We start from the raw sequence: 24,849 nt of genomic DNA, 5'->3' as shown, positions 1-24,849 counted from the left end.
CACAGTGCACCACATGGCAAGCTCCAGTGCAGCTCAGCCCTGCCCCCTCAGTAACTGACTGACAGCAGCAAGAGCCAAGGACGTCCATTGATGCATTCTTTTCTAGGATCCCCCACTGATGCTTTCGGCTCCTCCTTTTCTGTGCGTGCCCCTATAGAATGCTGCTTGCTTTGGGAGCACACCTGCAAGAGCCAATAGATTCCATTATTTTCTGGGGTCCCTCGCCAATGCTCTCGGCTACTCCTCTTCTGTGTGTGCCTCCATAGTAAGCTGCTTGCTATTGGGACACACTCGTTCCCAAGGTGGGCTGTTTGCTTCCATAGACACACACAGCCCAGCTCAGCCCTGCCCCCTCAGTATTTGGCTGACAGCAGCAAGAGCCAATGAATTCCACTGAAGAATTCTTTTCTGGGGTCCCCCGCCGATGCTCTAGGCTCCTCCTCTTCTGTGTGTGCCTCCATAGTAAGCTGCTTGCTATTGGGACACACTCGTTCCCAAGGTGGGCTGTTTGCTTCCATAGACACACACAGCCCAGCTCAGCCCTGCCCCCTCAGTATTTGGCTGACAGCAGCAAGAGCCAATGAATTCCACTGAAGAATTCTTTTCTGGGGTCCCCCGCCGATGCTCTAGGCTCCTCCTCTTCTGTGTGTGCCTCCATAGCAAGCTGCTTGCTATTGGGACACACTCATTCCCAAGGTGGGCTGTGTGCGTCCATAGATAAACACAGCCCAGCTCGGCCCTGCCCTCTCAGTATTTGGCTGACAGCAGCAAGAGTCAATGGATTTCACTGAGGCATCTGTGTCCAGTGAGGAGAGAAGCAGAGATCAGTACCTCTGCAGACGGGCACAGTGCTGGACTGAGAAGGAACGCAGGTAAGTATATAGGGAGGCGGGGAGCAATACAACTACTAGGATTTTTTTTACCTTAATGCAGGGATTGCATGAAGGTTAAAAAAAAAAAAAAAAAAAAAAAAAGGTCTTGCCTTTAGAACCGCTGATGGGATCGGCGGGGGGGGGGGGGGAATGAAGAAAAGGCCAGCATGTGGTACTGCAGATGCATACAGTGCCTTCACAGTGCACCACATGGCAAGGTCCAGTGCAGGGGTAGGCAACCTGCGGCTCTCCAGCTGTTGCGGGACTACAAGTTCCATCATGCCTCTGCAAGTCGTAGCTGTAACTGTCAGTTTTGTAATGTTGCAGTGTCTCATGGGAAATGTAGTTCCACAACAGCTAGAGAGCCGCAGGTTGCCTACCCCTGGTCCAGTGTGTGCGCAGCTTCTGTCACAATCAGGGCCTGCTATAATAATGGAGTCATAAAACAGCTGATGATCCCCATATAAATACACAGCTCTGCATCTATCAGTTGTGCTAATCCCACGGCGGAGGAATTCCTCATCCTGTCACGGAGGAGCTGTACTGGGCAATGTGTCAAATCCGAGCGCCTGCCCTGCTGTGGATCTAAATGCCTCCCTGCACGGAAGACCAGTTCAAACGAAGCCGCCTCCGACCCTCCCAGGGGCCCCGCAGGGCCCGGATCATCCCGTCCCAGGCTACTTACTGTCTTTGGGTTGGAAATAGTAGCGGAATGTGCCAGCTCTTTGATTGGCTTCCATGTAACGTGGTTGAGTATTCGAACCTAATAGAGGAAAACCAGAGAAGATTAATGATGCTTTGAGATTTATCCTGGAAAACTAAATCTCGTCACGTCTGTGTACATGCCTTCTCGTCGTAGCTGCCAACCGCCAGGAATTGGCTGCTGGGACTCCACACCACCGACTTGATGCCCAACGACCACTCGTAGGCGCTGTAGCTGGACAGCAGGCGTCCATCTAGAGAGTAGAGTAACACCTTGTACTGGAGAATGGAGCAAACGACGTGTTAGACAAAAATTTGCGGCATTGACGCTGCCACGATAACGTGCAAGCATCTCACTTCACCCCAAAAACAACCAAAGTGACTGTAAACTTTTTTTTCTTTAGCCTCCCTAGCGGTCTGATTATGTCAGTATTTCTGTGCTCAAAGCGGTACATTTTTTTGCATGGAAATATGTATTTTTTTTATTGTAGGCTGTAATTTTTAGGAATAACTCACTGAAATCTGTCCGAACAAGAGTCTAGTAAACATCCCGGGGATGTTAAAATTTGAAACACGAAATCATAAAATATAATTTACTAAATTATCATAAAAAATAATATAATAATACATTTAATTCAATAATATAATCAAACCAAAAACACTGAAATGTGAAATAGAGCGCCAAGTTCGCACATCGCTGAGCTCAGTCGCAGAATCGTTTTCAGTGTCTGATGAGGAATTTCCCCCACGAATCATTATCACTCAATTCTGCAAGTGGTTCTGATTTACTATCGCTGTTCTCTAGCCGGTCTAAAACTGCTTTTGACCTAAAGGGACGCTTTTTGGACGCCATGGACGTTTCTCAGTTTCCAGGCAGAAAGAACAGTAACAATGCAGGCAGGGCGCCGGACAAAGCACTCGGGACAAAATGTATGTGAAATGGTTTGATACAGGAATGTAATACTGTGTGATTTTAGTGTATTTAGTGAATGTCACTTTCACATTTTTGAATTTCCCGCCAGTTCCGTCCCCCGTACGTCCCGATGTCGCAGGGAACGGAACCCGGAAGACACATGCCGGCATCGGCCGGAGGACATTACAGGGGACACTGCAGGGGGGACATCTCGGGAGCGAAGGACAAGGTAAGTGATCCCGGAGCAACGCTGCAGTGTATTCCCGAGTTTAGCTCGGGGGGGGGGGGGGGGGATACCGCTTGTGGTGCTGAAACTTTACCCGGAGCTACACTCAGGAATACCACCGGGGGGGTTAATCACTTGCCTACCAGGCACTTATACCCCCTTCCTGCCCAGGCCAATTTTCAGCTTTCAGCGCTGTCGCATTTTGAGTGACAATTGAGCGGTCATGCAACACTGCACCCATATGACATTTTCATCATTTTTTTCACACAAATAGAGCTTTCTTTTGGTGGTATGTACTTGCCGCTGGGTGTTTTATTTTTTTGCGCTATAAACAAAAAAAAAGAGCAAACATTTTGAAAAAAACATTTTTTTTTCTTTGTATTATAAAATTTTGCAAACAGGTAATTTTTCTCTTTCACTGATGTGCACTGATGAGGCCGCACTGATAGGCAGCACTTATGGGCACTGAGAGGCAGCACTGATGAGGTGACACTGATATGCAACAATGATGGGCACTGATAGGCAACAATGATGGGCACTAATAGGTGGCACTGACTGGCGGCACTGTTGGGCACCGATCATCAGGGCACCGATGATCGGTGCCGATCCGTTCTCTGACAATTGCCAGTTGTCGGCAGTACTTTCCTCACGCTGTGACAACGTGAGAAAAATGCAGCTGATAACAAACAACTGCATTTACCGGTGATCTACTGTGTCATTGGACTCGGCTGATAACATGGTAAAAGGCCGCTGTGAATGGCCTTTTACCACATCACGTGATCAGCTGTGTCCGTAGGATACAGCGATCACAAAGATCACCAGGTGCACGCGGGAGGGCGCGTTCTGGGAGGACATCATATGTCGCCCTCCCAGAACTGGCTGGCCGGCCGCAGCGAAGCCGTCATTCCGCTATCTGCGGTCGGCAAGTGTTTAATATAACATGTTATACTTACCTGCTCTGTGTAATGGCTTCTCACAGAGCAGCCCTGATCCTCGTCTTCTCAGGTTCCCTGTTGGCGCTCCTGGCTCCTCCCCCTGCCAAGTGTCCACCATAGCAAGCTGCTTATACTGGGGCACTCATGCAGGCTCGCTCGCCACCTGGCTTTGTGTCCATAGACACACAGAGCACAGCTCGGCCCCGCCAATGCCTTTTAGCCAACGTGGGGGGAGAGAGCCACTTCTCTTGTTCACATCACTGGATCGAGACTGGGCTCAGGTAAGCATAATGGGGGGTTGGGGGGGGGAGCTGCATGCAGAAGGTTTTTTACCCTAATTCACAAAGGTAAAAATAAAAAAAAATTAAATAAAATCCTGCTTTTAGAACCACTTTAATGTGTACCTAAACCCAAGAACAAAAATTTTATTATCTTGCAGCTTCGGTGAGGTGGGTATCTTTAGGCTTTCCTTTGCTGATCCTGCCAGTAACATGTTTCCTGTCCTAAGAGACAACTCACCCTATTGTATCTAACAAGCAGGAGAATGATCGTCTTTGGCTGCTCACTCCTGATTCTGACTACAGAGCTCCTACCCCTCTCTCCACCCCCATAACATGAGAGGAGGTAGTTAACAGAGGTAATCTGGGCGAGGATTATAATGCTGGTTGAGATTTCAGTGTGGCAGAGGCATTAGAATTTACAAGCTCACTAGATTTCTGGCAGGATCAACTGTTTTTTTTCTGCACAGACATAACAAAACACTTTAAATGGTATAGAAAACAGGCCAAGTAGGGAGTGAAAAGAGAAGCGCATGTTTAGGGTTTACATTTGTTTTTAGTAACAGAATGAAGCATTCCTCACATTGGCGATATGCAAAGACACAGCAATATCTTGTCTGGGGGCTCACAGCCGTGTCCTAACAATTACCAGACAGATCAGTCATGCCACGTGTTTGTAAACAAGAGGATTTGGTTTCCATACCTCCAGACAGGAGTCCCATACAGCCAGCACACAGCCATTGGGGGCCCATTCTATGCCTGTCAGGTCCTGAGTGTCCGTCTCAAAGTGCTGCGGAGAAAAAAAAAAGAATATAAACTCACCGGTCTGCTATGGTCAGCGCCCGTTATTTATATCACACACGTTTACTTTCAGCTACACCAATTGTAGAATGGAATACAGGTTCACATTCAGGTGTATCAGACCCGTCCTCCTGATCTGTCCATCATACTGCAAAATAACCAACAATGGTGGAGCCCAGGCATTTAATAAAAGAAGAATTCCAGGCATCGGCATGTTATACATATTACATTGCTTCAGCTTGGACCAATGTAACTATGAATAGGACATACCTGGCCAATGCTCCTGGAAGCTGGAAATGACTGTAGCAGTCACCGGTACTCCAGTGATGTACACTTGCATCCAAGTGTAGAAGTCGATCCCGCTACTCCTGGGATCTCCATTCATTTCTGGGAGCCGTGCTGAACTGCTGGCCTGATGCATTGGGAACACAGGAGGTCGGCTGCTTGGCACAGGCACCATTCAGAGAATGCTTGGAGTTTTCACAATGAACGCAACGCATTCTCTGACTGAATGAGGTGGACAGGTGGGGTGTGATGTCATGCTCCCCGCCTCCTCTATTCAAAAGAACACTTTGTATTCAGAGAATTCAAAGCATTTTCTGAATGGCGCCCGTGCTGTATGGCCGACCGCCTGTGTTCACATGCGCCAGACAGGCAGCTCAGCACAGGACCCGGAAGCTAGCGGAGATTACTGAAGTAGCAACGTCTTCCTCAGTGATCTCCAACTTGGTCACATATGGTATGTACAGAGATGTCAAAAGAAATGTTTTACGCTTTACCCAAACAAATTATTGTGAAAAGTGAAGTGCTGCAAATAAGTAATCTGAGCACCAAATTTATATATAATCTATCCATATATCTATCCTATCCATCCCACTCTCTCTCTCTCTCTCTCTCCATCTCTCCCTCCCTCTCTCTCTCCATCTCTCCCTCCCTCTCTCTCTATCCATCTCTCTCTCTCTCTCTCTCTCCCCATCTCTCCCTCCCCATCTCTCCCTCCCCATCTCTCTCTCTCCATCTCTCTCTCTCCATCTCCATCTCCGTCTCTCTCCCTCTCTCTCCCTCCCTCCCTCCCTCTCCCTCCATCTCTCTCCCCCTCTCCCCCCCTCTCTCTCTATCCATCTCTCTCCCTCTATCCATCTCTCTCCTCTCTCTCTCTCTCTCTCTCTCTCTCTCTCTCTCTCTCTCTCTCCCTCCATCTCCCCCCATCTCCCTCTCTGCCCATCTCTCTCCCCCCATCTCCCCCCCATCTCTCCCTCTCTCTCCACCCCCTCTCCCTCCCTCCCTCTCCCCCCCCCATCTCTCTCTCCATCCTCCCCCCATCTCTCTCTCTCTGCCCACCTCTCTCCCCCCATCTCTCTCTCTATCATATATATATATATATATACATACATATACACATACACATACATACATACACATATATATATACACACACACACATATATATATACACACACATACACATATATACATATACACGTACACATACATATATATACACATAACATACACACACATATCTATATATATATATATTTTTTTTTTTAAATAAACAAAACAGGATAGGAAAAGTGTCCAACATACAAGCAGACGGCTCTAAATACGTGTTGTGACAGCTGGGATAAGTGGTGTGTTCCTTGTGACCTCGATAGAACTGGAAGCCAATATTGGCTGGCTGGGGTAAGTGAGGCCAGGGAGCTCATACAGCACAAGTGCAAATGCCGCCTCATTAACTCCAGACACAAACAATCCATGGGCCTGGATGTGTGACACAAGACCTGGGCACACTACACCCTCCAATCAGGCTTCAATCACCACCTCGTCTAAGTCAGAAGTTACAGGAAACCAGAGAAGACCGATTCCATAGAATAGATTACCCTCCAGAGCCTCTGTCTATGGAAACACGGAAAGTTGGATCATAGAGACCCCCACATACACCCCTTATGCCGGTTATCATTAGGGGCTTCTGAAAGATGACGAAACCCCTGACATTAGACGGTGGGGCTTGAGAGGGAAGCAATCCTGATCTCATTTTTCAAAAATCGATATTTGCAGACAGTTCAGTATTCTCCAGGCCCGCAGACCAGCAGAATAGACAGTTTTGCACTGATATCTTAAAGCAGAACTCCGGCCTTCCCTTCAGTCTTGCAGACTTGTACGGGTTCCTCTCTTGTAATAGAATTGGTTGTTCTGATGCAGTGGCGTCCATCCTGCGGGGATCGTCGGCTTTCTTTACAACTTACCTTTTCGTGGAGGGGGTCCGGTGTCACCCTGTATAGGTTGCATGCCGACAATCACCGTAGGATGGATGGGATCTGCGGATTAGGGAGCATAATGGATCGGAGTCTGATCCATTATGCTCAATCCTCAGATCTGAACCATCCTGCGGGGATCGTCGGCATGCAACCTTGTACAGGTTCCTCTCTTGTAATGGAATTGGTTACTCTGATGTCACCGCACACTGTGAGCTTCTCACAATTGTGTGGGTGGTGCCGCTGGGGGACCCCCACAATACCTGCAGCCGCACCACGCACACAGAGGAGTGCAGGACCCGAAGGCGGGGGCCATTAATTCTAATGGAAATTGGCAGCACTGGAAATCTAAACCATACTGGGAACCTCGGTTCTCATGCGGGCTGCAATTTCCCGAGTAGTGCAGGGACTTCTTCCCTGTGTGTCCCAAGGCATGGGAGTCCATTCAAACGAAAGGGCTCGTGCCCACGTAAATCGCAGCCCGCACATATGTGAACCAGGAGTTACACAGAGCAGGTAAGTATAATGTGTTTGTTATTTTAATAAAAAAAAAAATGTACTTTGTTTTCTTTTGTGACAAACACGAAAGGCAAAACCTTCTTTTTTAGTTTTGGGCAGAGTGGAAAGGGATTAGAACCCCTGCCAGTTTTTATTTTTTTCCTTCAAAATGTTCATTTTGATTAGATAGGGATAAAACAAAAACCCAGTGGTGATAAAAGATCACCAACAGCTTTATTTGTGCAAACCCCCCCCCCCCAAAAAAAAAACAACAATGTTCGTGGACAACACTGCCTGACCGTGCAATTACTAGTTAAAGTAGCACAGTGCTGTATAGGAAAAAAAAAAATGTCCTGGTCTTGAGGGTGTAAAATCTTCTGGAGCTCAAGTGGTTAAAATCTTTATAATGAAATAAAGGTTCATGCCTACCCGATTGTAATTTGTTTTTTTTATACCAACACTACAGGTGCACTTTAAAACCAGAGTACTGTCACAGCCGCCGCCCCCAAAAGTATATCACAAATGAGAGCAATTTGTGTGAAAAAAAAAGGATTTAAATTTTGTTTGGGTACAGCACTGCATGACCGCGCAATTACCAGTTAAAGTAGCGCAGCGCTATATAGAAAAAAAATGGGCTGGTCATGAAGGAGGTCAAATCTTGCACAGCTCAAGAGGTTAACACCTGGCCCTTTAAGGGTTTCAGAAGGCGGGGTTTAGGGTCCTGTGACATGGTCACATGATCGGGAAAGGTCCTGATCGAAAGAGGAGATCGGGACCTTTCCGTGAGTACCGGACATGTGTGCTGGGAGCACGCAGGGCACATGCTCTCAGCACATGTCCTTTTTTAATAGAACACAAATGTGCGGCCGCTCGGTGTCTAGGCCCAGACGTCTGGAGGCCGCACATTTGCGTTCGGCCGGCGTGAAGAGGTTAAAGTACCTTAAAGGATAAGTTCACCTTTGGTAACAGGTTTGTTACATGTTACACCCATATTCAGGGTGTAACATGTTAGGATCAGTCCGGCCCCCACTCCCCCGGCTAGCGGGGGATTTAAAAAAAAAAAATGGCCGTGTGGGGCACCACCCACACGGCCGCGTCACTCATTCACAGTCCTCTGTGAATGAGAGACTACAAGTCCCGACAGCCTTAGCGGCTGTCAGCTTTTAGTCCTCAAACTACCATGGCGCTGTGAAGCGCTGTGGTGGTTAACCACTTCCAGTCCGGACACTTTTACCCCCTTCCTGTCCAGGCCAATTTTCAGCACTATCACACTTTGAATGACAATTGCGCGGTCATGCAACACTGTACCCATATGAATTTTTTAGCATTTTTTTGAGACAGATAAACTTTATTTTGGTGGTATTTATGCACCGCTGGGATTTTTATTTTTTTTGCTATGTAAATGAAAATGTCCAAAAATTTTGAAATAAAAAGTGTTTTTCTTATAAAATTTTGCAAATAACAAATATTTCATCATAAATCTTGGCCAAAATGTATTCCGTTATCTTTTTAGTAAAAAAAAAAATAACCCAAATTAGTTTATAACCAAAAATTATAATTTTTAAATTTGTATTTTATTTTTTTATATTATTATTTATGGGGTTTTTTTACATACTGTCACCCTAGCAGTGCAGTGTAACCATGGTGGGGGGTGATGAAGATTTTTTTTTTTTTTTACACCCATAAAGGCTGTAAAAGCAATCATTTCTCCTTCTCTCTTGCTGCATTCTAGCAGCCATTGAGAAATACTGTGTGAGCTGTGATTGGTCACAGCTTGTCACATGGTACAAGGCTGTTGTGAATGGCCCTGTACCATGTGACCTCTGTGATCATTCACAGATTTCACACGTAGTAAGCAATGATGTCAGAAGTGACATCTTGCTTACTACTCTGCATGTGATCATTGATTGGCCAATCAGTGATCACATGATCGGGACCTCGCAGAGAGGCCCCGTCCGACGATCGGTGTTCCACTGTGCTCCCAGGGAGCGCGCACAAGCAGCAGACGGGGAGGGTGTTTATAAAACGGCCACCCGACCCTGCACTGCCACCGTCCGGCCATTTATATACAACGGCTGGACAGGAGGTGGTTAATTTATTCTTCCTGTCAGAATATCTGCTTGATCGTACATCTTATATGGCAAGCAGATAGTCTGACAGGTCTGCAGGAGACCTGCATGGCATCAGCGATCTACTGATCAATGGTGCAATGATTTAGACAAAGATAATAAATTTTAACTTGCAAAAAAAATGTGCATTTATTATTTTTTTCTAAAAGGTGAACTTATCCTTTAAAATCTTTAGAATTAAAAGGATTGTCCCTACCTTCCTCTTGTTCATTTTTTTATACCAACACTACAGGTGCCCTTTATAACCAGAGTACTGTCACCCCCCCCCACCCCACACTTTACATAATGGCCTGGTACAACGTGCGTCTCAGATCGCCGCGCTATGTTTAGCCACCTTGTTTACTGCCCGGAAAGAATCCTGGAAAGTCCCCCTGAAGGCAGTGTAGTAAATTCTACAAACTAAGTACTAAGATACAGAGGTATTAAATGAACAGACAGACAGCACAACGTGTGGACCGCGGGATTTCTCACCCTTAGTAGGCGCCAGTCATTGCACACAAATATGCTAATGTAATCTTTGCAGTCCCGTCTCTCTGCTAGAGCCATGTGCCGTCCATCCTTGGTGAAGGCTGTGCCTGTGGGGTCAAAGGTCAGCAGGGGTCAAACAGAAGCTAGCACCTTCGTGCCATCAGAAGGCGAATACAGCAGTAAACTATACGGGGAGCACCGGGTGTCAGTGGCAAAGGGCGAGCGCTTTATTCACAAAACAAGGAGCTGGCAACCAAAAATGCATAAATGGTGTAAAATCCAATTATTTATTTATTTCAGGTACTTATATAGCTGTCCATTTACGCAGCGCTTTACATATATATTGTACATTCACATCAGTCCCTAACCCTCAAGGGGCGTATAATCTAACGTCCCTAACTCACATTCATATACAAAGGACAATTTAGACAGGATCCAATTCACCTACCAGCATGTCTTTGGAGTGTGGGATGAAACCGGAGTACCCGGAGGAAACCCACGCAGGCACAGGGAGAACATGCAAACTCCAGGCAGGTGGTGCCCTGGTTGGGATTCGAACCAACGACCCCAGTACTGCCAGGTGGAAGTGCTAACCGTTTAGCCACTGTGCTACCCAATTATTATTATTATACAGGATTTATATAGTGCCAACGGTTTGCTCAGCGCTCTACAATATAAAGGGAGACAATACAGTTCAATACAAGAGGGTTAGGAGAGCCCTGATCCTCAGAGCTTACAATCTAAGAGGTTTTATCTTTGTTTGTATCTGGGCAAATAAAAAAAAAAATAATATTTGTATACCATTGTTTTCAATGCAATGGATCGGGTTACTTTTATAAACGACATATCCCTTTGAAAACATGCGTGCGCACGAAACACGTCAGAGAAGGAGCCAGCGCATTGACTTCATGCCGCACGAAGGTCCGGAGGCCATCTTAGTGAGTTGTTTTATACTGTTTGTACTCTCCACGTGGATACTCTGTACCTTTAACCCCTTCACGCTGGCGCCTCCCGGCCCTTTAAGGGTTCCAGAAGCCAGGAGGTGGGGTTTAGGGTCATGTGACCGCCGTGACATGCCGTCACAGCGGTCACATGATCGGGAAAGGTCCCGGTCGAAAGAGATCGGGACCTTTCCGTGAGTACTGGACATGCGTGCTGGGAGCGGGCAGGGCGCGCGCTCTCGTCACATATGTCCTTTTTTAATTGCACGTAAATGTGCGGCCGCTCGGCGTCTAGGCCCAGACGCCGGGAGGCCGCACATTTGTGTGCGGCCGGCGTGAAGAGGTTAATAAAGTACTACACTATTAGCCGATTTTCTCTGGCTCTTTTGTGAGGCGACTCCTCAGGACTTCTCATTGCGGTTTGCATGCTGCTTGGTGTCATCGTCCCTATCTAAGATCATCCTGGCCTTCATGGTCCTATGACTGATGGGTGTGCTGCCTGAAGAAACCAGCTGTTCATGCACTTCTGGAAGCTAGGTCTCTGGAAAACAGACCCCCTGCTGTAAAAAGGGAAATACTCCACTCATCCATCCATCCGTCTGGGACAGGGATATAGATCTCCATTCATCTACAAGTCCATTTAAAGGGACACAAGCTGTTTTTGACCTCACTTAATGGTTTGGTCATAGAAATCAGGTGAGCGCACACCGGTGAAGGAGCGCACGAGGAGAACGAATCACTGCGTGGACTTTTTTTTGTATAATTTTTATATAAATTAATTAAAAACATTTTTATAAAATTTGATACACATAATTTAATATTTCATGGATTGTGTAGTGGAAATAAGCACGGATTTGCAGTAGGATCACTTATGTATGCTATAAAAACTATATTTGAGATTTTTTTTTTTTTTTTAATTAAATATGGTTTATATATTTTGGAGCATATTATATTATATTTTATCCTATATTAGTGGAGCGCGACACGCTTTTGTATTATTATGGAGTTGTATGTTAACCTTTACACTTAAAGTGATACTAAATTTCCATTGTCCCTTCTCCTTCTGTAGGGGATAATGGCTCATAAGCCATTTCTGGCTTTGTTTGTTTACATTTTAAAAAATTGGTATTTTTTTTGCTAGAAAAGGTCTTCGAACCCCCCAAACGTTATATATGTTTTAAAGCAGAGGCCCTAGAGCAGCCTCTCTCAACCTTTCTAACGCAGAGGAACCCTTGACATAACTTTCCGGTCTCAGGGAATCCCAGCTAAAATGACTTTATCCACAATTCATGATACATCAGTGTGATGGTCGGTGGGAAGAATGCTCCTCACACTTGTGTTCATTGGAAGAATGCTCCTCACACTTGTGTTCATTGGGAAGAATGCTCCTCACACTTGTGTTCATTGGGAAGAATGCTCCTCACACTTGTGTTCATTGGAAGAATGCTCCTCACACTTGTGGTCATTGGGAAGAATGCTCCTCACACTTGTGGTCATTGGGAAGAATTCTCCTCACACTTGTGGTCATTGGGAAGAATGCTCCTCACACTTGTGTTCATTGGAAGAATGCTCCTCACACTTGTGGTCATTGGGAAGAATGCTCCTCACACTTGTGGTCATTGGGAAGAATGCTCCTCACACTTGTGGTCATTGGGAAGAATGCTCCTCACACTTGTGCTCATTGGGAAGAATGCTCCTCACACTTGTGCTCATTGGGAAGAATGCTCCTCACACTTGTGCTCATTGGGAAGAATGCTCCTCACACTTGTGGTCATTGGGAAGAATGCTCCTCACAATTGTGGTCATTGGAAAGAATGCTCCTCACACTTGTGGTCCATTGGGAAGTATGCTCCTCACACTTGTGGTCATTGGGAAGTATGCTCCTCACACTTGTGGTCATTGGGAAGAATGCTCCTCACACTTGTGGTCACTGGGAAGAATGCTCCTTACACTTGTGGTCATTGGGAAGAATGCTCCTCACACTTGTGGTCATTGGGAAGAATGCTCCTCACACTTGTGTTCAATGCGAAGAATGCTCCTCACACTTGTGTTCAATGCGAAGAATGCTCCTCACACTTGTGTTCAATGCGAAGAATGCTCCTCACACTTGTGGTCATTGGGAAGAATGCTCCGTACACTTGTGTTCATTGGGAATAATTCTCCTCACACTTGTGGTCATTGGGAAGAATGCTCCTTACATTTGTGGTCATTGGGAAGAATGCTCCGTACACTTGTGTTCATTGGGAAGAATTACCCCCTTACAGATTGCTAAAAAGATTATTTGGTGTCAGTGGGAACTTACCTGAGAGGCAAAAATTGCTCATTGCTCAAGGAACCCCTGGCAACCTGGAGGAATCCTAATTGAGAAACCCTGGTCTAGAGAGTAGATTGATGATTTTTGCATTTTTTTGTTATGTCAAAAGGGCATTTGCTGTGCGGTGGCAGCAAAAATTAATCAGCATGTCGCAGGCGTTATGCAGGCCATACATGAATCGAATTCCGAAGGAATTTTCTTTAGCAAATCGTGCGTTTTGTAATCCGATGGCGCCACCACTGATTTAGAAATTCAACCAACCAAGCCTTCAATTTCACCTCCTGTTGCTACAGAAAAGAAATTCGTGGCCAAGAATTTTCTTTCCTTCCAGGTCACAACTCAGGCTTATTTCTTTTTCATTTACATTTCTCGCACGATTCTCCCATCATTGATTCGAAATTTGTTCGTTTTTCAAAAAATTGCCAACATGCCTGATCACTCAAATTCGATGGTTACATGAAAATCATCCGTTTCTGTGGCCCACTAATGGTGACAAATTGGAAAGAAAATTCTTGGAAAAGATTTTTCAAAATAAAATTCTTTCAAAAGTTTTTTCTCGAAAGAAAATTCTTTGACATAGTGCCTCCTCACCTGTCAAATGCTCTCTGTATTGCAAATTGCTCTTCAGAGGGCACTGCAAGTGCCAAAGAACTCTAAAAGTCGCCCAAAGTTGTGGCCCACTAATGGTGCGAAATTCGAAAGAAAATTCTTTGAAAAGATTTTCGAAAAGAAAATTCTTTGAAAAGATTTTCGAAAGAAAATTCTTTGAAAAGATTTTCGAAAGAAAATTCTTTCGGAATTTGACCCGTGTATGGCCGGCTTTACCGTTGCCAAATGGGACTGCGGCAGGCGTACGGGGCTGCATCGCTGGGGCATTTACAGGGTTACATCAAGCGGTGAGGAGGAGACATAGCGCTTCCTCACATCTGTCAAATGCCCTCTGTATTGCAAATTGCTCTTCAGAGGGCACTGCAAGTGCCAATGAACCCTAAAAGTTGCCCAAAGTTCATACTAACCTGTATGGTGTGTACATGAATATGACAATCTCCGACTCACCCTTCTGACAAGCTTTGGGGAACTTGATGTAGGACACGGACTTCGCACTAGCGACCACAAAGTTATCCGGAGCTGGAGATGGAAAGGAGACGAATGTTAGCAAAACGATTGACAAGCGGCACAAAATGTATTTACTTGAAGTGATTCTAAAGGCATTGAAAAAATAAATAAAAATACATAAATAACATGTCTATACTTACCTGCTGTGTGCAGTGGTTTTGCACAGAGCAGTGCAGATCCTCCTTTTCGGGTCCCCCCCCCAGGCTCTCCTGGCCCCTCCCTCCTCTCAGGTGCCCCTACAGCAACCAGCTTGCTAAGGGGGCACCCGCTGCTCCGTGTGTCCATTCACACACGGAGCCGTGACTCGGCCCATTCCCCTCTCTCTTCTCACTGGCTAACTTGCTGTGAGTGACAGCAGCAGGAGCCAATGGCTCCCACTGTTGTCTCAGCCAATGAGAAGAGGGAGTCTCGGGATAGCCGAGGCTGTCGTGCACATTGCTGGATCTCGATGAGGCTCAGGTAAGTATTGAGGGGGCTGGAGGGGGATGCTGCACACAGGTTTTTTACCTTCATGCATGTAGGTAAAAAAAAACCTTCAGCCTTTACAACCACTTTAAAAAAAACGCCACAAAATATTCTCCACACCTCCTAACAAGAGATGAGCAAATCCGAAATGTTTTATGGCGGATAGTAAATGAACGGAGAGATTTGGGGTACACTTCCTCCATTCCTAATGGCTGTAGAGGGAAATTTGGTGGCAGATCTAAACAGACACAAATTATGTATATTATTTAACCACTTCCTGTCCGGACACTTCCCCCCCCCCTTCCAGTCCGGACGCTTCCCCCCCCTTCCAGTCCGGACGCTTTCCCCCCTTCCAGTCCGGACGCTTTCCCCCCCTTCCCAGTCCGGACGCTTTCCCCCCCTTCCAGTCCGGACGCTTTCCCCCCCTTCCAGTCCGGACGCTTTCCCCCCCTTCCAGTCCGGACGCTTTCCCCCCCTTCCAGTCCGGACGCTTTCCCCCCCTTCCAGTCCGGACGCTTTCCCCCCCTTCCAGTCCGGACGCTTTCCCCCCCTTCCAGTCCGGACACTTTCCCCCCCTTCCATTCCGGACACTTTCCCCCCCTTCCAGTCCGGACACTTTCCCCCCCTTCCAGTCCGGACACTTTCCCCCCCTTCCAGTCCGGACACTTTCCCCCCCTTCCAGTCCGGACACTTTCCCCCCCTTCCAGTCCGGACACTTTCCCCCCCTTCCAGTCCGGACACTTTCCCCCCCTTCCAGTCCGGACACTTTCCCCCCCTTCCAGTCCGGACACTTTCCCCCCCTTCCAGTCGGACACTTTCCCCCCCTTCCAGTCCGGACACTTTCCCCCCTTCCAGTCCGGACACTTTCCCCCCTTCCAGTCCGGACACTTTCCCCCCCTTCCAGTCCGGACACTTTCCCCCCCTTCCAGTCCGGACACTTCCCCCCCTTCCTGTCCGGACACTTTCCCCCCCCTTCCAGTCCGGACACTTTCCCCCCCTTCCAGTCCGGACACTTTCCCCCCTTCCAGTCCGGACACTTTCCCCCCCTTCCAGTCCGGACACTTTCCCCCCCTTCCAGTCCGGACACTTTCCCCCCCTTCCTGTCCGGACACTTTCCCCCCCTTCCTGTCCGGACACTTTCCCCCCTTCCAGTCCGGACACTTTCCCCCCCTTCCAGTCCGGACACTTTCCCCCCCTCCTTTCTGGGCCAATTTTGAGCTTTCAGCGCTATCACACTTTGAATGACAATTGCGCGGTCATGCAACACTGTACCCATATGAATTTTTTAGCATTTTTTTGAGACAGATTAAACTTTATTTTGGTGGCATTTATTCACCACTAGGATTTTTTTTTGCTATACAAATATATATAAACATTTTTTTTTTTTTTTTAATTGGAAATGTTTTATAACAAAGTATTTTTGGTCCTTTTTTTGTTTATATAATAAAAAATAAAAACAACCCCAGTGGCGATCAAATACCATCAAAAGAAAGCTCTATTTGTGTGAATAAAAGTATACATGAAATTGCCAGTTAAAGTAGCACAGTGCTGAATAGCAAAAAAAAAAATTTGCCCTGGTCATGAAGGGGGTAAACCTTTGAGGTCAAGTGGTTAATGCATTGCTGGAGGTAGAAAAGAACAGACAAGGGCGCACTCTCATCGAGCTAGCTCTGAGGAAGGGGGTTCAGCTCCCGAAACGTGTCAGCTTTTCCGCATCATTAGACACAGATGTATTGTGACTGTCTTTGTGGACCACTTATACTGCTTTTAATCACGTTGGTTTGTGAGTATATATATCCTCTTTTTATTTCATAAATACGTGTTCTACCACGGTAATGCACGATGAGAGTGCGCCCTTGTCTGTTCTTTTCCACTAGTGGTCAGATTTCCCGATCTTAGAAGGGCAGCACCTCTTCGGTTGGCATTTTGGCATCTCCTTGGTTGTATGAAGACTGGAGCGCTGGTTTCGTTTGCTTATCTTTTGGATTGCTGTAGGTAGACCTGCTAACGCAGTAAAGAGGACAGGAACCTCCTAGGTCAAGGTACAGCACAGATGGTGGAGGAGGTCCACAGCTCATCTGAGAAGATGAAAAAGAAGGGGATGTCTATGGAAGGCGGAGGACAAAGGGAAGACAGTTGGGCGGTGTTTATACACGGTCTTGGAAATTCGCTTTCAACGAATTTCTCCTTACCATGAGTACCCGCAGCTGGATGCGCAGCAATCCCCCATAAAGCTGTGTGAAGTTCGCTTACCGCGACTGCAGCTTAGCTCCACGATTCCTGCGCCTCCAACTGGTGTGCAAAGGTTTAGCTCTTTTGATATGTGGGGAAAATGGAGCTCCCGTGATCCAGGAATGATCAGACGACACTCTCAGGTTGGTGTTGGAATCCACTCTGCCTGGCTCTAACCCCAGACTTCTGTTTTATTCTCTTACCAAAAACACACTCCCCTCCGCACGGGGGCCAAGTCAATCCCCTCCCACAGAACAATGTATAGGGAGTGTCCATACACGAGAATGTCCATCCTGCTCGGAGTGTAACGTTCCCTCTTACTAAAACCAGTTAAACCAGTTTTTCCTGCCCTCCCCCGTAAGCTCTCTCTGCAGGGCGAGTTTCCCATTATTTACATGCTATCTGTTCCAGCAGTATGTTCATTGTCTGTACAAGCATCCCCTAGATTAAACAGTGCCAGTCTGTATCTGAATGGGTCCCATACGATCTTTATTAAAACACATCCATCCAGATACAGTTCAGGTCGGTAGCGGCTTGTAGAGATATACATGAGCCTACACGCGGAGTTCGCACTGCCCGGCGCCTGGCCATACGAAGTCCATGTGGTACTATGCTGCTGATATGTGGATACAGGCCCGCGGCCTACCGCCGGCGGCATTCGCATTGAATGCCGTGGTGGCATACACGCCAGTCTATAAGCGCAGATCTGCCATCTCATCCATTACCGAGCTGAGTACTGTAATATATATACATTGTAAATGCGCATGGCCCAATTGCAGCCTTCAGAGCTTTAATTAAGCCACAGGAGAGACATATGAATAACACTCATATATGACACATTTAAAGGACAACCTGTAATAGAAAATTTCCATGACAATACATTCAGCCATTCTGACAGGTTTGACTTATAATTTCCCAAAGATGTTACCATCAATTTCACAAAGTACAGATATTGCAATGGATGTTTTTTGTTGGTGAACAGTACCACAGGACAGGCCCCCCTTCCATGAGCACAGCATCGGTCTGTTGACATCAAGACTGCGGACAGCACAGGGACGACCAGAGACTGCGGACAGCACAGGGATGACCAGAGACTGCGGACAGCACAGGGATGACCAGAGACTGCGGACAGCACAGGGATGACCAGAGACTGCGGACAGCACAGGGACGACCAGAGACTGCGGACAGCACAGGGACGACCAGAGACTGCGGACAGCACAGGGACGACCAGAGACTGCGGACAGCACAGGGACGACCAGAGACTGCGGACAGCACAGGGACGACCAGAGACTGCGGACAGCACAGGGACGACCAGAGACTGCGGACAGCACAGGGACGACCAGAGACTGCGGACAGCACAGGGACGACCAGAGACTGCGGACAGCAGAGGGACGACCAGAGACTGCGGACAGCAGAGGGACGACCAGAGACTGCGGACAGCAGAGGGATGACCAGAGACTGCGGACAGCACAGGGACGACCAGAGACTGCGGACAGCACAGGGACGACCAGAGACTGCGGACAGCACAGGGACGACCAGAGACTGCGGACAGCACAGGGACGACCAGAGACTGCGGACAGCACAGGGACGACCAGAGACTGCGGACAGCACAGGGACGACCAGAGACTGCGGACAGTACAGATGACTGCTGACCTTTGGGGAGGTGGGGAGCGGGTACCTGAATTTGACAGGTACCCGCTCTTACTTCCGCAGAGTTTTTCTTTGATCTTACCTGTTCCTCGATCCAGCTGCGCGCTGTCTTCCCGGCTTCTGTAATGGCGCTCGACATGACAGCCGGGTGCCCAGTGCGCATGAGCGAGAAGCACTTGCGCTTTGTGATTGGTCCGGCGGCTTCTGGGATCTGTCATGTGTCCCAGGTGCCGCCTTACCATTCACAAAAAGCACCGCTTCTTGCGCATGCGCACTTGGCACCCGGCTGTCATGCCCAGTGCCCACACTACAGAAGCCGGGAAGACAGCGCGCCGCTGGATAGAGGAACAGGTAAGATCAAAGAACAAAGAAGTAAGAGCGGGTACCTGTCCAATTCAGGTACCCGCTCCCCACCTCCCCAAAGAAAGATGAAACTTGGCAAAGAGCCACAGTATACAAAATATGATAAGAGGCAAAGAGCCGCATTCATTTTGGCCGGGAGCCGCGTGTTCGCCACCCCTGGTCTATATCCTCTGAAGACTGTATGTAGACTATACACGGGGAATTGCCCGGGGTCACTGGGGAACGAACGGGAGTAAGCAGCCCACACAGTCACCCAATCTCTACGACCTCAACAGCTGCATAGCTTGAATGCCACAATTTAAAGCAGACGTTTCAACCGGTGCTTCGTGGTTTAGGTTTCATTAATAGGGTCCCAACCCAGGCCAGAGAGGACTATGGGAAATACCGCAGGGAATAAGACCGAGAATTGTTAGGATGCATTTGCTGCCCGTATTCATTGTACTCCAATGCCAATGGCATAACCTTCACTGTGAGCTATTCTGGTATAGGAACCAAACAATGGAACCCGGCATACATCACCGGCCAACAACAGTGTTTTTATTTACTTTTCATTAGGGATGAACCTATACAGGTTGTTTTGTTTTTTCAATTTGGCGATGGCCAATGAACACCAATGGCCAATGAATGCTGAAGGGGGTTTACTGGCTGTAGAAAAAAAAAAAAACGTCAAAAGCCAAAAACAGCCGCTGTAAAAACATCCAGTGTGCATGAGGACTGAATCTGGATTTTGAATGGGTGTATAGAAGAGGGTTGTAGATAAACAGGTACAACTTATGCAGGAGGATTTGTTTTATCTCCATCACCTGAGGCCAGGCACTTCACTGGGTATATGTCAGGACTTACAACCACTTTAAGCTGCAATTTTTCTAAAGACACCTCTGACAATGAAACAAAGAATGGGACTGACTGCCCCAAACATCTCACCATTGCACCCAACACAATCGATCCAAAAGACGCTAGCCAATGGTACATAAAATAAAGGGTTAAATGAGCCTTGCTCAGGGAGGCAGGTATCCTCGTATAACAATCACCCCCCCCCCCAAGGAGGCAGGTATCCTCGTATAACAATCACCCCCCCCCCAAGGAGGCAGGTATCCTCGTATAACAATTGCCCCCCCAGGAGGCAGGTATCCTCGTATAACAATCACCCCCCCCCCCCAAGGAGGCAGGTATCCTCGTATAACAATCACCCCCCCCCCCCCCAAGGAGGCAGGTATCCTCGTATAACAATCACCCCCCCCCCCCGAGGCAGGTATCCTCGTATAACAATCACCCCCCCCCCAAGGAGGCAGGTATCCTCGTATAACAATTACCCCCCCCCCCCCAAGGAGGCAGGTATCCTCGTATAACAATTGCCCCCCCAGGAGGCAGGTATCCTCGTATAACAATTGCCCCCCCAGGAGGCAGGTATCCTCGTACAACAATTGCCCCCCCAGGAGGCAGGTATCCTCGTATAACAATTGCCCCCCCAGGAGGCAGGTATTCTCGCATAACAATTGCCCCCCCAGGAGGCAGGTATCCTCGTATAACAATCGCCCCCCCCCCGAGGAGGCAGGTATCCTCGTATAACAATCGCCCCCCGAGGAGGCAGGTATCCTCGTATAACAATCACCCCCCCCCCCAAGGAGGCAGGTATCCTCGTATAACAATCACCCCCCCCCCCCCCCAAGGAGGCAGGTATCCTCGTATAACAATCACCCCCCCCCCCCCGAGGCAGGTATCCTCGTATAACAATCACCCCCCCCCCAAGGAGGCAGGTATCCTCGTATAACAATTACCCCCCCCCCCCAAGGAGGCAGGTATCCTCGTATAACAATTGCCCCCCCAGGAGGCAGGTATCCTCGTATAACAATTGCCCCCCCAGGAGGCAGGTATCCTCGTATAACAATCACCCCCCCCCCAAGGAGGCAGGTATCCTCGTATAACAATTGCCCCCCCAGGAGGCAGGTATCCTCGTATAACAATTGCCCCCCCAGGAGGCAGGTATCCTCGTACAACAATTGCCCCCCCAGGAGGCAGGTATCCTCGTATAACAATTGCCCCCCCAGGAGGCAGGTATTCTCGCATAACAATTGCCCCCCCAGGAGGCAGGTATCCTCGTATAACAATCGCCCCCCCCGAGGAGGCAGGTATCCTCGTATAACAATCGCCCCCCGAGGAGGCAGGTATCCTCGTATAACAATCGCCCCCCGAGGAGGCAGGTATCCTCGTATAACAATTGCCCCCCCCCCCCCGAGGAGGCAGGTATCCTCGTATAATTGCCCCCCAGAGGAAGCTTCCAGCTGCTGCTTTGCACAGACAGCAATAAAGGAAGCCAGTACTCTGCTAAAATAGCCTCGCAGAAAAAAAAAAAACAGCTGAGAAATATAAAATATTGAGACAGCAATGTGATGAGCGCCCCCCCCCCCCCCCCCCCTTGCCACTGATACAACCGAGTCTCGCCGCTTGACGGGCCGCGGCAGGTGCGAGCGAATGGCGATTTTCACCGTACAAGAGTCACTTCTACAGAACCCGGCTTCTCAAGTGACTGTCAAATCGTGTCCCAGACTTGACTGGGTCACAGGGCCCCTTTACATAGCTGCGTCTGTCAGCGTGGGATTTCGGAGGATTAATCCCTGCGCATTCCTCAACACAAAAGCATCTCGGTCGATCGGCCCTTCGCAATTACAATGGATTATTCCTGGGGGCGCGGCGCGCAGCGGCTGCGACGGAAGCTTTGCACAGAAGGTTAATGACTGCCTTGCTGGGATGGAAAACATCCAAGTTAATTTCATGCTAAATCGGTGCCTGTCATTAATACATTAACGGCAATCAAGGCTGAACGTTAGAGCGACATCTGCTCCGCACGCTGGGGACGTAGTTCAGCGCGGTACGCGGAGCGCCGTCCTCACACTCCACTCGCCGCTACAGAAGCCGGGAAGGTTAAAGGTTAAAGAACCGCTCTGGTCTAAACAAGATCTACCGCTACGAATGGCTGGGGTCGATTACATCTCGAAAATGGGACCAGTTCATGTTGTCTCGGTTTCAAAAACGGCGAGGGATGCGAATACGCAAATTAGCCGACCCCCTAAGGCAAATCCACCCTGCATTAAAGCGGAGCTCCACCCAAAAGGGGAAGTTCCGCTTTAAGGACTGCTCCCCCGCTCACCATTAAGGATTGGCACCTTTGGGGGGCGGGTATCCAAATTTGACAGGTACCAGCTTCCACTTCTGGTTGGATCACCTAGGCCCCCCTCTGCTCACAGGATTTGACTGACAGCAGCAGGAGCCAGTGGTTCCCCCTGCTGCCTCTCTCCTTTGAGGAGAGAGAGAGGGAGAGACCCTCCCCCTGCAAGTTAAAGCGGAGCTCCACCCAAAAGGGGAAGTTCTGCTTTAAAGGACTGCTCCCCCGCTCGCCATTAAGGATTGGCACCTTTGGGGGGCGGGTATCCGAATTTGACAGGTATCCGCTCCCACTTCTGGTCCAATCGCCTAGGCAACCGGAAGGTGCCCTCCCTCCCTCCCTGTAGTCTTTTGGGACACGTGACAGGTCCCAGAAGACTACAGGACCATTCATGAAGCGCAGCGCTTCTCGCACATCTTCAGTGTGGGCACCCGGCTGTGACAGCTTGCGGCTTCACAGCCGGGTGCCCACACTGAGGATGCCGGCCTCCAGGAATACAGGACGGCCGGTAAAACTGGCTGCGGGGGACACACCACGGGACCGAGGGACAGGTAAGTGGCTGTTTTTTAACCATTTGCCGCCCGCCCTATGGCTGAATGGCGGCCAGCAAATGTCATCAGCGTTCCGGGTGGACGCCATATGGCGTCCTCCCGCACATGCGCAGATTGCGCTCCTGCAGAGCCGCGCAGCGGCGCGATATGTCACCGGCCGTGTACCTCGGACACGGCCAATGACAGATCTGAGTATCGGCCCCCGTTGCCGGTACCATGTGACCTGCTGTGACCAATCACAGCAGGTCACATGACAGTTGTATACAATGGATGGCTTCATTCATGCCATCCATTGTATACTAGTGTCTAGCTGTGAATGATCACAGCTAATCACATGCACATGTCATGTGATTAGCTGTGGCCAAATCACAGCTAAGCACAAGAAAAAAAAAAAAAAACAAACCCTGAATGAATCGATTCCATTCAGGTAAATGCTTGCTTATAGCAAATTAATTCTTTGCTATAAGCAAATTGTGTAAAAAAAAAAAAAATACTGATCACTTCCCCAAAGTAGTACAATGTTACTATGGTAACATTGTACTACTTTGGTCATAGTGAAATATGAAAAAAAAAATTAATAAAAAATAATAAAAAAATATATATATATATACACACCGGTATATATTTTTTTTATACCGTCAGTGTCCCTGATCACCGCCATGCCAGTTATATGACGCTGTACTGCACTGGTGACAATATGTAAAAAAAAAAAATTGTGAAACTTATCTTTTAATTTTTTAATTTTCTGAAAAATTATGACAAAAAAAAATACAACTTCAAAAAACTTGCCATGCCTCTTATGAAGTACGTCAGACTGTCTACTCTGCAAAAAGGGGTCATTTGGGGGATATCTGTACTGTTCTGACATTTGGGGGATATCTGTCCTGACATTTGGGGGATATCTGTACTGTCCTGACATTTGGAGGATATCTGTCCTGACATTTGGGGGATATCTGTCCTGACATTTGGGGGATATCTGTCCTGTCCTGACATTTGGGGGATATCTGTACTGTCCTGACATTTGGAGGATATCTGTCCTGACATTTGGGGGATATCTGTCCTGACATTTGGGGGATATCTGTCCTGACATTTGGGGGATAACTGTCCTGTCCTGACATTTGGAGGATATCTGTCCTGTCCTGACATTTGGAGGATATCTGTCCTGACATTTGGGGGATATCTGTCCTGACATTTGGGGGATATCTGTCCTGACATTTGGGGGATATCTGTACTGTCCTGACATTTGGGGGATATCTGTCCTGACATTTGGGGGATATCTGTACTGTCCTGACATTTGGAGGATATCTGTCCTGTCCTGACATTTGGGGGATATCTGTCCTGACATTTGGGGGGATATCTGTCCTGACATTTGGGGGGATATCTGTCCTGTCCTGACATTTGGGGGGATATCTGTCCTGACATTTGGGGGGATATCTGTCCTGTTCTGACATTTGGGGGGATATCTGTCCTGTCCTGACATTTGGGGGGATATCTGTCCTGTCCTGACATTTGGGGGATATCTGTCCTGTCCTGACATTTGGGGGGATATCTGTCCTGTCCTGACATTTGGGGGGATATCTGTCCTGTCCTGACATTTGGGGGGATATCTGTCCTGTCCTGACATTTGGGGGGATATCTGTCCTGTCCTGACATTTGGGGGGATATCTGTCCTGTCCTGACATTTGGGGGGATATCTGTCCTGTCCTGACATTTGGGGGATATCTGTACTGTCCTGACATTTGGGGGATATCTGTCCTGTCCTGACATTTGGGGGGATATCTGTCCTGTCCTGACATTTGGGGGATATCTGTCCTGTTCTGACATTTAGGGGGATATCTGTCCTGTCCTGACATTTGGGGGGATATCTGTCCTGTTCTGACATTTGGGGGATATCTGTACTGTTCTGACATTCTTGGACCTCAAGAAATTAGATTGGCCATCAGTACTTCAGGATTGATCAATATTCAGATCTATCCC

At 48.1% G+C, this 24,849-nt stretch overlaps 1 protein-coding gene across 1 annotated transcript in view; it reads right to left on the bottom strand.

The window, feature by feature from the left end:
- The window catches only part of WRAP73 (WD repeat containing, antisense to TP73), a 77,162-nt gene that overhangs the window by 13,643 nt on the left and 38,670 nt on the right, over positions 1 to 24,849 (bottom strand). Inside the window, 6 exon segments of the mRNA XM_089667085.1 lie at positions 1,558 to 1,635; positions 1,719 to 1,853; positions 4,630 to 4,716; positions 10,081 to 10,184; positions 14,389 to 14,439; positions 14,442 to 14,460. Coding sequence (XP_089523211.1) covers positions 1,558 to 1,635; positions 1,719 to 1,853; positions 4,630 to 4,716; positions 10,081 to 10,184; positions 14,389 to 14,439; positions 14,442 to 14,460 — 474 coding nt within the window.

The sequence above is a fragment of the Staurois parvus genome, unplaced genomic scaffold (assembly GCF_062004578.1).
Source record: "Staurois parvus isolate SC_StPar_1 unplaced genomic scaffold, SC_StPar_1.0 ptg003011l, whole genome shotgun sequence".
NCBI classification, from domain to species: Eukaryota; Metazoa; Chordata; class Amphibia; order Anura; family Ranidae; genus Staurois; species Staurois parvus.
This window is presented reverse-complemented; position numbering and strand designations above follow the sequence as displayed.